General features: G+C 44.6%; 1 protein-coding gene across 2 annotated transcripts in view; it reads right to left on the bottom strand.

Moving 5' to 3' along the window:
- Positions 1-17,554, bottom strand: part of pde8a (phosphodiesterase 8A) — a 186,889-nt gene that overhangs the window by 4,800 nt on the left and 164,535 nt on the right. For both annotated transcript variants that reach the window (XM_090223180.1, XM_090223181.1), the window contains 7 exons: positions 15,660-15,708; positions 15,388-15,520; positions 11,926-12,124; positions 9,060-9,277; positions 8,076-8,208; positions 3,655-3,819; positions 3,285-3,414 (listed from right to left, as the gene is read on the bottom strand). In XM_090223180.1, the coding sequence (XP_090079306.1) occupies positions 3,285-3,414; positions 3,655-3,819; positions 8,076-8,208; positions 9,060-9,277; positions 11,926-12,124; positions 15,388-15,520; positions 15,660-15,708 (1,027 nt within the window). The remainder of the gene's footprint in view (positions 1-3,284; positions 3,415-3,654; positions 3,820-8,075; positions 8,209-9,059; positions 9,278-11,925; positions 12,125-15,387; positions 15,521-15,659; positions 15,709-17,554) is intronic.

Below are 17,554 nucleotides of genomic sequence, written 5' to 3'. Positions count from 1 at the left end.
ATAAGTATTTGGTCAATAACAAAAGTTTATCTCAATACTTTGTTATATACCCTTTGTTGGCAATGACAGAGGTCAAACGTTTTCTGTAAGTCTTCACAAGGTTTTCACACACTGTTGCTGGTATTTTGGCCCATTCCTCCATGCAGATCTCCTCTAGAGCAGTGATGTTTTGGGGCTGTTGCTGGGCAACACGGACTTTCAACTCCCTCCAAAGATTTTCTATGGGGTTGAGATCTGGAGACTGGCTAGGCCACTCCAGGACCTTGAAATGCTTCTTACGAAGCCACTCCTTCGTTGCTTCTTACGAAGCCACTCCTTCGTGTGTTTGGGATCATTGTCATGCTGAAAGACCCAGCCACGTTTCATCTTCAATGCCCTTGCTGATGGAAGGAGATTTTCACTCAAAATCTCACGATATATGGCCCCATTCATTCTTTCCTTTACACGGATCAGTCGTCCTGGTCCCTTTGCAGAAAAACAGCCCCAAAGCATGATGTTTCCACCCCCATGCTTCACAGTAGGTATGGTGTTCTTTGGATGCAACTCAGCATTCTTTGTCCTCCAAACACAACGAGTTGAGTTTTTACCAAAAAGTTATATTTTTGGTTTCATCTGACCATATGACATTCTCCCAATCTTCTTCTGGATCATCCAAATGCTCTCTAGCAAACTTCAGACGGGCCTGGAAATGTACTGGCTTAAGCAGGGGGACACGTCTGCCACTGCAGGATTTGAGTCCCTGGCGGCGTAGTGTGTTACTGATGGCAGGCTTTGTTACTTTGGTCCCAGCTCTCTGCGGGTCATTCACCAGGTCCCCCCCGTGTGGTTCTGGGATTTTTGCTCACCGTTCTTGTGATCATTTTGACCCCACGGGGTGAGATCTTGCGTGGAGCCCCAGATCGAGGGAGATTATCAGTGGTCTTGTATGTCTTCCATTTCCTAATATTTGCTCCCACAGTTGATTTCTTCAAACCAAGCTGCTTACCTATTGCAGATTCAGTCTTCCCAGTCTACAATTTTGTTTCTTGTGTCCTTTGACAGCTCTTTGGTCTTGGCCATAGTGGAGTTTGGAGTGTGACTATTTGAGGTTGTGGACAGGTGTCTTTTATACTGATAACAAGTTCAAACAGGTGCCATTAATATAGGTAACGAGTGGAGGACAGAGGAGCCTCTTAAAGAAGAAGTTACAGGTCTGTGAGAGCCAGATATCTTGCTTGTTTGTAGGTGACCAAATACTTATTTTCCACCATAATTTGCAAATAAATTCATAAAAAATCCTACAATGTGATTTTCTGCAAAAAATGTTCTCATTTTGTCTGTCATAGTTGAAGTGTACCTATGATGAAAATTACAGGCCTCTCTCATCTTTTTAAGTGGGAGAACTTGCACAATTGGTGGCAGACTAAATAATTTTTTGCCCCACTGTATATTGTACTGTACTGTAGACTATGTAGTTATACTGTAGACTATGTAGCTGTACTTTAGACTATGTAGCCATACTGTAGCTATACTGTAGACTATGTAGCTATGCTGTAGACTATGTAGCTATGCTGTAGACTATGTAGCTATACTGTAGACTATGTAGCTATACTGTAGACTATGTAGCTATACTGTAGACTACGTAGTTATACTGTAGACTACGTAGCTATACTGTAGACTATGTAGCTATACTGTATACTACGTAGTTATACTGTAGACTACGTAGATGTACTATAGACTACGTAGCTGTACTATAGACTACGTAGCTGTACTATAGACTACGTAGCTATACTGTAGATGCACTATAGACTACGTAGCTGTACTGTAGACTATGTAGTTATACTGTAGACTACGTAGCTGTACTATAGACTACGTAGCTGTACTATAGACTACGTAGCTGTACTATAGACTACGTAGCTGTACTATAGACTACGTAGCTATACTGTAGATGCACTATAGACTACATAGCTGTACTGTAGACTATGTAGTTATACTGTAGACTACGTAGCTGTACTATAGACTACGTAGATGTACTATAGACTACGTAGCTGTACTGTAGACTACGTAGCTGTACTATAGACTACGTAGCTATACTGTAGATGCACTATAGACTACGTAGCTGTACTATAGACTACGTAGCTGTACTATAGACTACGTAGCTATACTGTAGATGCACTATAGACTACGTAGCTGTACTGTAGACTATGTAGTTATACTGTAGACTACGTAGCTGTACTATAGACTACGTAGATGTACTATAGACTACGTAGCTGTACTGTAGACTACGTAGCTGTACTATAGACTACGTAGCTATACTGTAGATGCACTATAGACTACGTAGCTGTACTGTAGATGCACTATAGACTACGTAGCTGTACTATAGACTACGTAGCTATACTGTAGACTACGTAGCTGTACTATAGACTACGTAGCTGTACTATAGACCACGTAGCTATACTGTAGCTGTACTATAGACTACGTAGCTGTACTATAGACCACGTAGCTATACTGTAGTTATACTGTAGACTACGTAGCTGTACTATAGACTATGTAGCTGTACTATAGACTACGTAGCTGTACTATAGACTACGTAGCTGTACTATAGACTACGTAGCTGTACTATAGACTACGTAGCTGTACTATAGACTACGTAGCTGTACTCTTTAGACAATAGATGGAAAACTGACAGCTGACGGTTCTGTAGGCCCGTGGACCAATTTCCAAAAATGATAGTTTTTTGTACATTATTTTTGGAACTCAAGTCGGGGTCTCAACTTCCTGTTTAGAGTTATAACAGAAGAATACACACGGTGACACTTCTTACTGTGGGTTTGTATCAACAGTTTTCCTCTTGATATGTCAGTCACTGACAGTCACTTACCCATGTCAGATAAAACACATTTAGATTGGTACATTAGTCTAGCCAGCCTTAAGGTGTTAGGGAAAGGTTGCCCGGGATGCGAGCGTCTTTGCCCCCAAAACACTGACTGTGTTAGCTGCTGAGCTGAAGCTTAGACATTAGATTCAGGGAGCTGCTGAGCTGAAGCTTAGGCATTAGATTCAGGGAGCTGCTGAGCTGAAGTTTAGGCATTAGATTCAGGGAGCTGCTGAGCTGAAGCTTAGGCATTAGATTCAGGGAGCTGCTGAGCTGAAGCTTAGGCATTAGATTCAGGGATCTAACAAGTCACCAAGTCCTCTGTTATATGGAGCAGATAGGGTTAACAGTCACTACCATCCCAAGCATCGAAACACTGTTAGCCCGCTGAGCTGATGCCTTAGATCAGGTAGCTAACGTAAGTCCTTACCATCCCAGGCGTCGAACATGTCTGTGATGAAGTAGTCTATGAAGGAGATCTGGGACTTAGGAATGCTGCAGGTGTTCCTGTCAAACACAGGCATGACCACCGGTAGACTCTGCCTCTTCTCCTCGTCAGTCTGAAACACACACACACACACACACACACAGTGTCTTTACTGAGTGTGTACCAATAATATTTCCTGACTGGCACAGTACATCTAATCCAAACAATCAATGAATGCTGCTCCAGTATGCTGTGTGTTTCCCATTCCACATCAGCTAACTGCTGAATCCCCAAAGGTCCTCTGTTCTACTGTATCTATTAGTGTTCCACACCGCAGCATCACGTCTCTCTCCTCTCACCACTGTCCCTGTACCTGTGCAAAGTATTCCTCTGAGATGCGTCCGGCCCATTCTATGCACAGCTCCAGCGGTCGGCACGGATTGGAGATGTCGGCACACTTGATCAGCATGCGCTTGACAAGGATCCGGTTGTCTGGGGACGTTAGGATGCCTTTGACAGACTCCTCGTCGCCGATTCCCTAAGGAGAGGGGACACGGACACGGACACACACACACACACACACACACACACCGTCAGCTCTAGAGCACACACATGATTTTAGTTAGTTTGATTGCTATCTGTGTTAGAGTTAGTTTGATTGCTGTGTTAGACAGGGTTAGTTTGATTGCTGTGTTAGACAGAGTTAGTGTGGTTGCTGTGTTAGACAGAGTTAGTTTGATTGCTGTGTTAGACAGGGTTAGTTTGATTGCTGTGTTAGACAGGGTTAGTTTGATTGCTGTGTTAGACAGAGTTAGTGTGGTTGCTGTGTTAGACAGAGTTAGTTTGATTGCTGTGTTAGACAGGGTTAGTTTGATTGCTGTGTTAGACAGGGTTAGTTTGATTGCTGTGTTAGACAGAGTTAGTGTGGTTGCTGTGTTAGACAGGGTTAGTTTGATTGCTGTGTTAGACAGTTAGTTTGGTTGCTGTGTTAGACAGAGTTAGTTTGGTTGCTGTGTTAGACAGTTAGTTTGGTTGCTGTGTTAGACAGTTAGTTTGGTTGCTGTGTTAGACAGAGTTAGTTTGGTTGCTGTGTTAGACAGTTAGTTTGGTTGTTGTGTTAGACAGTTAGTTTGGTTGCTGTGTTAGACAGTTAGTTTGGTTGCTGTTTTAGACAGTTAGTTTGGTTGCTGTGTTAGACAGTTAGTTTGGTTGCTGTGTTAGACAGTTAGTCTGGTTGCTGTGTTAGACAGTTAGTCTGCTTGCTGTGTTAGACAGTTAGTTTGGTTGCTGTGTTAGACAGTTAGTTTGATTGCTGTGTTAGACAGTTAGTTTGATTGCTGTGTTAGACAGTTAGTTTGGTTGCTGTGTTAGACAGTTAGTTTGGTTGCTGTGTTAGACAGTTAGTTTGGTTGCTGTGTTAGACAGTTAGTTTGGTTGCTGTGTTAGACAGTTAGTTTGGTTGCTGTGTTAGACAGAGTTTGTTTGGTTGCTGTGTTAGACAGTTAGTTTGGTTGCTGTGTTAGACAGTTAGTTTGGTTGCTGTGTTAGACAGTTAGTTTGGTTGCTGTGTTAGACAGTTAGTCTGGTTGCTGTGTTAGACAGTTAGTCTGGTTGCTGTGTTAGACAGTTAGTTTGGTTGCTGTGTTAGACAGTTAGTTTGGTTGCTGTGTTAGACAGAGTTAGTTTGGTTGCTGTGTTAGACAGTTAGTTTGGTTGCTGTGTTAGACAGTTAGTTTGGTTGCTGTGTTAGACAGTTAGTTTGGTTGCTGTGTTAGACAGTTAGTTTGGTTGCTGTGTTAGACAGTTAGTTTGGTTGCTGTGTTAGACAGAGTTAGTTTGGTTGCTATGTTAGACAGCGTTTTAGTTTGAATCATGTAGTAACCAAAAAGCATTAAACAAATCAAAATATATTTTATATTTGAGATTCGTCAAAGTAGCCACCCTTTGCCTTGATGACAGCTTTACACACTCTTGGCATTCTCTCAACCAGCTTCATGAGGTAGTCACCATGACCGCCCTGGACCATGACCGCCCTGGACCCTGACCTCCCTGGACCATGACTGCCCTGGACCCTGATTGCCCTGGACCCTGAGCGCTCTGGACCCTGACCGCCCTGGACCATGACCGCCCTGGACCCTGGACCATGACCGCCCTGGACCCTGACCGCCCTGGACCATGACCGCCCTGGACCCTGACCGCCCTGGACCATGACCGCCCTGGACCATGACCGCCCTGGACCCTGACCGCCCTGGACCATGACCGCCCTGGACCCTGACCGCCCTGGACCATGACCGCCCTGGACCCTGACCGCCCTGGACCATGACCGCCCTGGACCCTGACCGCCCTGGACCATGACCGCCCTGGACCCTGACCGCCCTGGACCATGACCGCCCTGGACCCTGACCGCCCTGGACCATGACCGCCCTGGACCCTGACCGCCCTGGACCATGACCGCCCTGGACCCTGACCGCCCTGGACCATGACCGCCCTGGACCCTGACCGCCCTGGACCATGACCGCCCTGGACCCTGACCGCCCTGGACCATGACCGCCCTGGACCCTGATTGCCCTGGACCCTGACCGCCCTGGACCATGACCGCCCTGGACCCTGACCTCCCTGGACCCTGATTGCCCTGGACCCTGAGCGCTCTGGACCCTGACCGCCCTGGACCATGACCGCCCTGGACCCTGACCTCCCTGGACCCTGATTGCCCTGGACCCTGAGCGCTCTGGACCCTGACCGCCCTGGACCCTGACTGCCCTGGACCCTGACTGCCCTGGACCCTGACCACCCTGGACCCTGACCGCCCTGGACCATGACTGCCCTAGACCCTGGCAACCCTATGTAGCTATACTGTAGACTATGTAGCTATACTGTAGACTATGTAGCTATACTGTAGACTATGTAGTTATACTGTTGACTATGTAGCTATACTGTAGCTGTACTGTATACTATGTAGCTATACTGTAGACTATGTAGCTATACTGTAGACTATGTAGCTATACTGTAGACTATGTAGCTATACTGTAGCTGTACTGTAGACTATGTAGCTATACTGTAGACTATGTAGCTATACTGTAGACTATGTAGCTATACTGTAGACTATGTAGCTATACTGTACATCCCTGGAGTGATGGATGTGCAGATGATGATGTGCAAGTAGAGATACTGTGGTGCAAAAGAGCAAGAGGGTAAGTAATAATACGGGGATGAGGTAGTTGGGTGTGCTATTTACAGATGGGCTGTGTACAGGTACAGGTACAGTGATCGGTAAGCTGCTCAGACAGCTGATGCTTAAAGTTAGAGAGGGAGATATAAGACTCCAGCTTCAGTGATTTTTGCAATTTGTTCCAGTCATTGGCAGCAGAGAACTGGAAGGAAAGGCGCCCAAAGGAAGTGATGGCTTTGGGGATGACCAGTGAAATATACCTGCTGGAGCGCTTGCTACTGGTGGGTGTTGCTATGGTGACCAGTGAGCTGAGATAAGGCGGGGCTTTACCTAGCAAAGACTCATAGATGACCTGGAGCCAGTGGGTTTGGCGACGAATGTGTAGTGAGGGCCAGCCAACGAGAGCATACAGGTTGCAGTGGTGGGTAGTATATGGGGCTTTGGTGACAAAACGGATGGCACTGTGAAATCATGCTAAGAGTGTGCAAAGATGTCATCAAGGCAAAGGGTGGCTACTTTGAAGAATCTAAAATCTAAAATATATTTTGATTTGTTAAACACTTTCTTGGTTACTACATGATTCCATATGTGTTATTACAAAGTGTTGATGTCTTCACTATTATTCTACAAATGTAGAAAATAGTAAAAATAAAGAAAAACCCTTGAATGAGTAGGTGTGTCCAAACTGATTGCTAACTGTGTTAGTCAGAGTTATAGTTTGATTGCTAACTGTGTTAGTCAGAGTTATAGTTTGATTGCTAACTGTGTTAGTCAGAGTTATAGTTTGATTGCTAACTGTGTTAGTCAGAGTTATAGTTTGATTGCTAACTGTGTTAGTCAGAGTTTTAGTTTGATTGCTAACTAGTTAGATTGCAGAATGACCTCCTATGATATTCCTTAAAAGGGCCTGTGTGATAGAGTAGAATGGCTGTGCTGTGCATTCCACACCATCGTGAGAAAGATGGAACCAGACCGTAAGATTCTCTCTCCATGCTAATCTGTCTGTGGCCAGGTGGCTACTCTAAGCTAGGCTAGGCTAGCAGGCGAAACTACGAGGCTAGGCCAGGAGGCTACACTAGCCTATGATATGCTAGCAGGCTACACTAAGAGGCTAGCCTATGATATGCTAGCAGGCTACACTAGGAGGCTAGGCTATGCTATGCTAGCAGGCTAAAGTGCATGGAAGGCTACATTAGGAAGCTAGGACAGCAGGCTACACTAACTCCCTTCAACCTGCATCACAGTTGGCTAACTTTTAGCCGGAAGGCTCTACTGGAAGGCTAGGCTAGGCTACGTTATAAGGCTACGTTATAAGGCTACATTAGGCCACACAGGCTAGACAATGACTCCCTTCAACTCTTCTCCTCTTTCTAACCTGCATGTTGTTAGCTAACTGTCGGCTGTTTTTAGAGTTAAGCGTGATGCAGAATGATATCTAAAAACAGACCGATTTGTATTTTCTAGATTGTTCCATGACTGGACACAGCTACACATACTGTATTGGCTGCAATACTCTGATCTAAGCCATGAACAGGTTCCTGCTGCCATGTTTAACCACAGAGCCTATCTAACCTGGACTTTAGTGTTCTCTCTTTTCTCTTTTCTTGTTCTGTCCTTCATCTCACCCCGTTCTCCTCCAGTGCGGCCAGCGGCTTGTTGATGCTGTTGACGAACTTGTTGACGTGCTCAAAGTGTTTTGTCATCTCTGTGGCGAGCACCATGTCTATGATGGCCTGACGCAGGGTACGGTACTCATTCCTACAGAGAGAGAGAGAGAGAGACAGCGAGAAGGGAGGGGAGGAGAGAGAGAGGGAGAGGGGGGAGGAGAAAGAGAGGGAAAGAGAGAAGAGACAGCGAGAGGGAGGAGAGGAGAGAGGAGAGGGGGGAGGAGAGAGAGAGAGAGAGAGACATCGGGAGGGGGGAGGGGGGAGGAGAAATAGAAAGAGAGAGAGAGAGAGAGAGAGAGAGAAGAAGAACAGAGAGCGAGAGAGAGAGACATCGGGAGGGGGAGGAGAAATAGAGAGAGAGAGAGAGAGAGAGAGAGAGAGAGAGAGAGAGAGAGAGAGAGAGAGAGAGAGAGAGAGAAGAACAGAGAGCGAGAGACATCGTGAGGGAGGAGAGGGGGGAGGAGAAAGAGAGAGGGAAAGAGAGAAGAACAGAGAGAGAGAGAGTGAGAGAGGGAAAGAAGCAGTGGAGGAGAGAGAGGAAAGGGGGGATAGGGAGAAGAACACAGAGAGAGACACGTTCACACAAAAAGCATTGGTAAATAAATGTGCTGAAAGCCCCTCTGGACAGTTCTAGCCTCCTGACTGTAGTGACAGAGGAGAGGAATGAATGGAGTGATTGTGTACCTTCCCCCATCCGAGGGAGAGCATTGCATGAGACACACTTGCTCTGGGACTCAAATCACATGACTGCCCTGCCTCACTGTCTCTCTCACACACACGGACAGACAGACCAAACAGCCTCCCAGAAAACCCACAGACAGCCTCCCAGAAAACCCACAGACAGCCTCCCAGAAAACCCACAGACAGCCTCCCAGAAAACCCACAGACAGCCTCCCAGAAAACCCACAGACAGCCTCCCAGAAAACCCACAGACAGCCGTACCTCTCCATGTTCCTGAAGATGTTACACTTGTCGTCCCGCGTGGTGATCTGGAAGGCAAGGGCAGCGTGGTGGCTCTCTAGCACGGCCGTGTCGTTGTACAAGATGGCCAGCTCACTTCCTGCGTTACACAGGAAGCTGTTGGTGCGTCCCGGGTGATCCACGTCGTGTACCGTGGCTGCTATCAGAGCCGCCACCTCATCGATCTGCTCCAGACTTTGCTGTTCGGGGAAGAAGAGGAGTGTTTTCATTCATATTTAATATTAATGGAGCAGTTAGCGACGGGGATTCCAGCTGGCGACCGTTTGGTTACAGATCTAACGGCTAGGCTACCTGCTGCTCTATTGATTATGGTCATACTATTTATACCACCAAATTACCCTTGTCATGTTGTTTTAGGGGCTTTCTTAATCATGTATTTGTGTTGTGTCATGTTGTTTTAGGGGCTTTCTTAATCATGCATTTGTGTTGTGTCATGTTGTTTTAGGGGCTTTCTTAATCATGTATTTGTGTTGTGTCATGTTGTTTTAGGGGCTTTCTTAATCATGTATTTGTGTTGTGTCATGTTGTTTTAGGGGCTTTCTTAATCATGTATTTGTGTTGTGTCATGTTGTTTTAGGGGCTTTCTTAATCATGTATTTGTGTTGTGTCATGTTGTTTTAGGGGCTTTCTTAATCATGTATTTGTGTTGTGTCATGTTGTTTTAGGGGCTTTCTTAATCATGTATTTGTGTTGTGTCATGTTGTTTTAGGGGCTTTCTTAATCATGTATTTGTGTTGTGTCATGTTGTTTTAGGGGCTTTCTTAATCATGCATTTGTGTTGTGTCATGTTGTTTTAGGGGCTTTCTTAATCATGTATTTGTGTTGTGTCATGTTGTTTTAGGGGCTTTCTTAATCATGCATTTGTGTTGTGTCATGTTGTTTTAGCGGCTTTCATAATCATGTATTTGTGTTGTGTCATGTTGTTTTAGGGGCTTTCTTAATCATGTATTTGTGTTGTGTCATGTTGTTTTAGGGGCTTTCTTAATCATGTAACATCATGTAAGCCACGGGAAGTAGTTTGGGGGTATGGGTGCTGCAAATCTTTTTGAATTTCTTTTTTGGGGGGGGTGCAGAATTTATGGGGGGGTCCGCGTTGAAGACGTCTACATCGGTCCTCTAATACAGAACTAGTAAAGGCCCAGTGCACTACACACACACACACACACACACACACACACACACACACACACACACACACACACAGGTCCAGACACACACACACACACACACACACAGGTCCAGACACACACACACACACACAGGTCCAGACACACACACACACACACACACACACACAGGTCCAGACACACACACACACACACACAGGTCCAGACACACATACACACACAGGTCCAGACACACACACACAGGTCCAGACACACACACACACACAGGTCCAGACACACACACACACACACACAGGTCCAGACACACACACACACACACAGGTCCAGACACACACACACACACACACACAGGTCCAGACACACACACACACAGGTCCAGACACACACACACACAGGTCCAGACACACACACACACACACACAGGTCCAGACACACACACACACACACACAGGTCCAGACACACACACACAGGTCCAGACACACACACAGGTCCAGACACCCACACACACACACAGGTCCAGACACACACACACACACAGGTCCAGACACACACACTCCTAACATGATTAGTCTAGATGTAGTTCCATGTTAGAGGAGTCAAAGACGTCAGGATTATGACTTCCCACTGGGCACAGACAGCAGGTCAACGTCTAGTTTTGATTTACATTAGGGTGAGTTGTCAATTAATGTGAAATCAAAGTGAAATCAACAAAAAAAAGGTCACAATGTCAATGGATTTAGGTTGCAAGTTGGGTAAAAAAATCAATAAAAATGAAAATCCCTGTTGTTGATGACCTTTTGTAAATCCGAACAGTTTTCAACGTTAATTCAATATCATCACATTACATTTTTGTTGTTGAAATGAGGTGGAGTCACCATTTATTCAACCAGTTTTTGCCCAGTGGGTAGGGTTGATTCCAGGAATCTTCTAACTGGAATTGTTTGGAAAACTTGGACATTTTGGGGAAGCTACCGGCATCGTGCAACTCTAACTAGAACTTGGATTAAGCCATGCTGGTGATTGAGGAATGTCAGCCCAGGATTGACTCATTGCTGTGTGCTTATTTCATTGCAATGCGTGTTTGTTACAAATGACAAACAAATAAATAAGACAAAACAAACAAGACAAAACAAACAAATAAATAAGACAAAACAAACAAGACAAAAACAAACAAGACAAAACAAACAAGACAAAACAAACCAAAACAAACAAATAAATAAGACAAAACAAACAAGACAAAACAAACAAGACAAAACAAACAAGACAAAACAAACAAGACAAAACAAACAAACCAAAACAAACAAATAAATAAGACAAAACAAACAAGACAAAACAAACAAGACAAAACAAACAAGACAAAACAAACAAGACAAAACAAACAAATAAATAAGACAAAACAAACAAGACAAAACAAACAAGACAAAACAAACAAGACAAAAACAAACAAGACAAAAACAAACAAGACAAAAACAAACAAGACAAAACAAACAAGACAAAACAAACAAGACAAAACAAACAAATAAATAAGACAAAACAAACAAGACAAAACAAACAAGACAAAACAAACAAGACAAAACAAACAAGACAAAAACAAACAAGACAAAACAAACAAGACAAAAACAAACAAGTCAAAACAAGACAAAACCAACAAGACAAAACTGTCTGACCCAGTGGCGGCCATCTTGGACGGCCATCTTACCTTGACCCTCTCCTTGCAGAGGAAGTATGCGGTAGCGTGCAGGACATCGGCAGCATGTGAGGAGTTGTGGTAGGAGTTGGTGGAGTGGTAGTTAGCCTCGATCCCCTGCAGCCAGGAGCGGAGAGTGGCCTCGGGACAGCTCAGGAACTCACACACCCCGAACCGAGAGAAGATCTTCAGGCCCAGATAGGTCAGAGGTCTGGGAGGAGACAATTACCAGACAGCATGAAGGTTAGGACTAACAGAATGGAGGTGTTCAATACCACAGAGTTAAGTACAGTACACGGTGTAACCTCATCTCTTCTGCCATAACCCAGCTTCCCAATCCAATCCCTCTGACACTCAACAGGTCATTTATAGGGCACTATTTTTCACCAAAGCCCATGTGGGTGATTTCCCCCCCCCCCCCCCCCCCCCCAAAAAAAAAAAAAACATGATTTTGGGGATTTTCACGTAATGTAGAATGGTCCTTTAAAGGAAGGATTGTTGACATATATTTGATGTTTACATCTTAAAGACATGTTCAGGTCATTAAGAAAGACTAAGAAAGACCTGCCGCTTTGGGCTGGACGTGTCAATGTGTAGTTCATACCTGCATAATATATGAGCAGAATTCGTCTTACCTCAATTAGCCACAAAATCCATAGATGAAAATGACTGGTTCCTTTAGCTGTATTTGTATTTATCACGGATCCCCATTACTCTTCCTGGGGTCCAGCAGAATTAAGGCAGTTATACCATTTTAAAAACATTACAATACAATTACAGAATTTCACAACACACTGTGTGTGTGCCCATAGTCCACTGCCACATATCTGCAGAGACAAATCCATGTGTACGTGTGTGTATAGTGTGTATGTTATCATGTGTGTTTGTCTGCGTGTGTCTGTGCCTTTGTGTGTCTTCACAGTCCCCGCTGTTCCATAAGGTGTATTTTTACCTGCTTTTAAAATCTGATTCTACTGTTGCATCAGTTACCTGATGTGGAATAGAGTTTCATGTGGTCATGGCTCTATGTTGTACTGTGTGCCTCCCGTAGTCTGTTCTGGACTTGGGGACTGTGAAGAGGCCTCTGGTGGCATGTCTTGTGGGGGGGTATGTATGGGTGTCCGAGCTGTGTGCTAGTATTTTAAACAGACAGCTCGGTACCTTCAGCTTGTCAACACCTCTTACAAAAACAAGTAATGAGGAAGTCAATCTCTCTTCCACTTTGAGTCATGAGAGATTGACATGCATATTATTAATGTTAGCTCTCTGTGTACCTTTAAGGGCCAGCTGTGCTGACCTGTACTGAGCCAATTGTAATTCCCCAAGTCCCTCTTTGAGGCACCTGACCACACGACTGGACAGTAGTCCAGGTGAGACAAAACCAGGGCCTGTAGGACCTGCCTTGTTGACAGTGTTGTTAAGAAGACAGAGCATCGCTTTATTACGGACAGACTTCTCCCCATCTTAGCTCCTGTTGTATCAATATGTTTTGACCATGACGGTTTACAATCCATGGTTACTCCACAAAGTGTAGTCTCCTCAACTTGCTCAATTTCCACATTATTCATTACGAGATGTAGTTGAGGTTTAGGGTTTAGTGAATGATTTGTCCCAAATACAATGTTTTTAGTTTTGGAAATATTTAGGACTGACTTATTCCTTGCTACCCATTCCGAAACTAACTGCAACTCTTTGTTAAGTGTTGCAGTCATTTCAGTCGCTGTGGTAGCTGACGTGTATAGTGTTGAGTCATCCGCGTACATAGACACACTGGCTTTACTCAAAACCAGTGGCATGTCGTTAGTAAAGATTGAAAAAAAAAATCAACGGGCCTAAACTGCTACCCTGGGGAATTCCTGCTTCTACCTGGATTACGTTGGAGAGGCTTCCATTAAAGAACACCCTCTGTGTTCTGTTAGACAAGTAACTCTTTATCCACATTATAGCCGGGGCTGTAAAGCCATAACACATACGTTTTTCCAGCAGTAGATCAATAATGTCCAAAGCTGTAAAGAAGTCTAACAAGACAGCCCCTACAAGCTGTACTGCGCCATTTTCCCTACATTTCCCCCCCACGTGGGCCAGCCCCCTAGCAATTCGAGTTACAACCAATGAGCTTCAGCCCCTTGTATTTGAGATAACAAGATAATCTTTTTAAAGCATAATTGAGAAATAATTTATTCATGTTTTAATATTTGTGAAATTTTGCTTTAAACCTGCATTATGTTTCATCTGTAGTTGCTACAAAACAAAATTGGTGTCTTGTAAAGTTTTACCCGCTTATGAATACTAAAAAATATAAACATGAATATTGAAAATATAAAATGTTTGAATTTGACAAATGCTTCAATATATTGTTGAACAAGAACATAATATACTCTACAGACATATCAATGTTCTAGAGTGGGATCTCTGCTACTAAGCATTACCAACAGAGTGAATGTGAAAATGGATTCAAAATGGCCGCCCTCTGCTGGTGATTTGTAAGCATTACCAACAGAGTGAATGTGAAAATGGATTCAAAATGGTCGCCCTCTGCTGGTGATTTGTAAGCATTACCAACAGAGTGAATGTGAAAATGGATTCAAAATGGCCGCCCTCTGCCGGTGATTTGCAGGATGTGCAATGATTACAAGTAAAAGGAGGGCTGTGATTGGTTACATTGCCGACTATGCTAATTTCTATGTATAAAATGGGCCGTAACTTTAAAACTAGCAGAGATTCCACTTTGTAACATTGATATGCCCGTATAGTATTATTATATTCAACAATATATTGAAACATTTGGCAAATTAAAAACATATTCATGTTTATATTTTTCAATATTCATAAATTAATGTAAGAAAAAAAAGTGTTATTGAAATCAAAATACCAATCGTATTACATATTACAATGTTTCACATGACACCGATCGTTTTCTTTGTAGCATCTATAGATGAAACATAATGGAGTCTTACAGGAGGCCTGGGTAAAGCCAAAAAATGTCACAAATATTCCAAACTTCAATTACTTATTTCTCAAATATGCTTTTAGGCACATAGATAAATAGGAACAAAATGGATAGAATGGAGTGAATCACCCATATGCCTCTGGTTGAAAGTAGTGCACTATATATAGGGAATATGGTCCCATTTAGGACACACCCATTAGCTTTACAGCCTGTGTACAGTACTGAAACAGATGGAGTTTGTAGAATTGTCTCTGCATTTCTGTGGCTTCTGGACCTCTCTAAACCAAACCACAGTAGAGATGAAGGAGAAAGTCTTTTGATTCCACCTCCTGGGAAACCGTTCTCCTCAGTTATTTTGATAAAGCTGGCTGAAGTGAATATTTATAAAAGTGTTACTACAGCATTATAACAGTGTTATTACAGAGTTATAACCTCCCCTCACCGTTTCAGACAGGCCGTCTCCAGGTTGAACATGTTATTACAACATTAGAGTGTTATTACAGTGTTATAACCTCCCCTCTCACCGTTTCAGACAGGCAGTCTCCAGGTTAAAGATGTCAAAGTCCCAGGAGTCTTCATTCTCCATTGTCTGGGCAACGTGAGGAGGGATGTCATTCAACGACAGGGGCATGGCTAGGTGACTTGGGAGGTGGGGCTCTGAGAGGGGGACGGTGCGGGGGATGAGGAGAGGGGGAGATGTTGGGGGGAGAGAGAGAGACAAATCAAAACGGCGCTTTACGTGATCAACATCATCATCATCTTCATCACTATGCCAGGAGAGCAATACTGTACGTACGCTTCGCAGCAAAGATGTATTCGTTTCCTGATAATCTGCGCAAGCCATCCTGTGAGAGAGAGAGAGAGAGAGAGAGAGAGAGAGAGAGAGAGAGAGAGAGAGAGAGAGAGAGAGAGACAAACAGAGAGAATCATAATTATATCAGTCCATAGTTTCAGACACTGTCAAATTAAATGAATGTCAAGAAACTACTACGCCCAATCCATAACCATGTACCACTTTAATAGACTACAGCTCAACATCCAACACCATAGTACCCTCCAAGCTCATCATCAAGCTGGAGGCCCTGGGTCTCAACCTCGCCCTGTGCAATTGGGTCCTGGACTTTCTAATGGGCTGCCCCCAGGTGGTGAAGGTAGGAAACAACATCTCCACTTCGCTGACCATCAAAACGGGGCCCCACAAGGGTGCGTGCTCAGCCCCCTCCTGTACTCCCTGTTCACCCACGACTGCGTGGCCAAGCACGCCTCCAACTCAACCATCAAGTTTGCAGACGACACAACAGTAGTGGGCTTGATTACCAACAACGAAAAGACAGCCTACAGGGAGGAGGTGAGGGCCCTCGGAGTGTGGTGTCAGGAAAACAACCTCTCACTCAACGTCAACAAAACAAAGGAGATGATCGTGGACTTCAGGAAACAGCAGAGGGAGCACCCACCTATTTACATCGAAGGGACAGTAGTGGAGAAGGTGGAAAGTTTTAAGTTCCTCAGCGTACACATCACAGACAAACTGAAATGGTCCACCCGCACTGATAGTGTGGTGAAGGCTCAACAGTGCCTCTTCAACTTCAGGAGACTGAAGAAATGTGGCTTGTCACCTAAAACCCTGACAAACTTTTACAGATGCACAATCGAGAGCATCCTGTCGGGCTGTATCACCACCTGGTATGGCAACTGCACCGCCCTGAACCGCAAGGCTCTCCAGAGGGTGGTTCGGTCTGCACAACGCATCACCGGGGGATGACTACCTGCCCTCCAAGACACCTACAGCACCCGATGTCACAGGAAGGCCAAAAAGATCAAGGACAACAACCACCCGAGCCACTGCCTGTTCACCCCGCTACCATCCAGAAGGCGAGGTCAGTACAGGTGCACCAAAGCTGGGACCAAGAGAAAGAAAAACAGCTTCTATCTCAAGGCCATCAGACTGCTAAACAGCCACCACTAACTCAGAGAGACTGCTACCTACATAGACACTCATATCAATGGCCACTTTAATAAATGGATCACTAAACAATGCCACTTTAATAATGTTTAATAATGTTTACATATCTTACACTCAGCAAAACAGAAACATCCTCTCACTGTCCACTGTGTTTATTTTCAGCAAACTTAACATGTGTAAATATTTGTATGAACATAACAAGATTCAACAACTGAGACATAAACTGAACAAGTCCCACAGACATGTGACTAACAGAAATTGAATAATGTGTCCCTGAACAAAGGGAGGGGGGGGGGGGGGCAAAATCAAAAGTAACAGTCTCTGGAGTGGTGTGGCCACCAGCTGCATTATGTACTGCAGTGCATCCTCCTCCTCATGGACTGCACCAGATTTGCCAGTTCCTGCTGTGAGATGTTGCCCCACTCTTCCACCAAGGCACCTTCAAGTTCACAGACATTTCTGGGGGGAACGGGCCTGGCCCTCACCCTCCGATCCAACAGGTCCCAGACATTTCTGGGGGGAAAGGCCCTAGCCCTCACCCTCCGATCCAACAGTTCCCAGACATTTCTGGGGGGAAAGGCCCTAGCCCTCAACCGCCAATCCAACAGGTCCCAGACGTGCTCAATGGGATTGAGATCCGGGCTCTTCGCTGGCCATGGCAGAACAGCTGGAGGGTCATGTCAGGATGAGCCTGCAGGAAGGATACCACATGAGAGAGGAGGAGGAGG

This window comes from Oncorhynchus mykiss, chromosome 26 (genome assembly GCF_057628025.1).
Source record: "Oncorhynchus mykiss isolate SJ-2025 chromosome 26, ASM5762802v1, whole genome shotgun sequence".
In the NCBI taxonomy this organism is placed as follows: domain Eukaryota; kingdom Metazoa; phylum Chordata; class Actinopteri; order Salmoniformes; family Salmonidae; genus Oncorhynchus; species Oncorhynchus mykiss.
The sequence above is the reverse complement of the archived record's forward strand: the minus strand, read 5'-3'. Positions and strand labels throughout refer to the sequence as shown.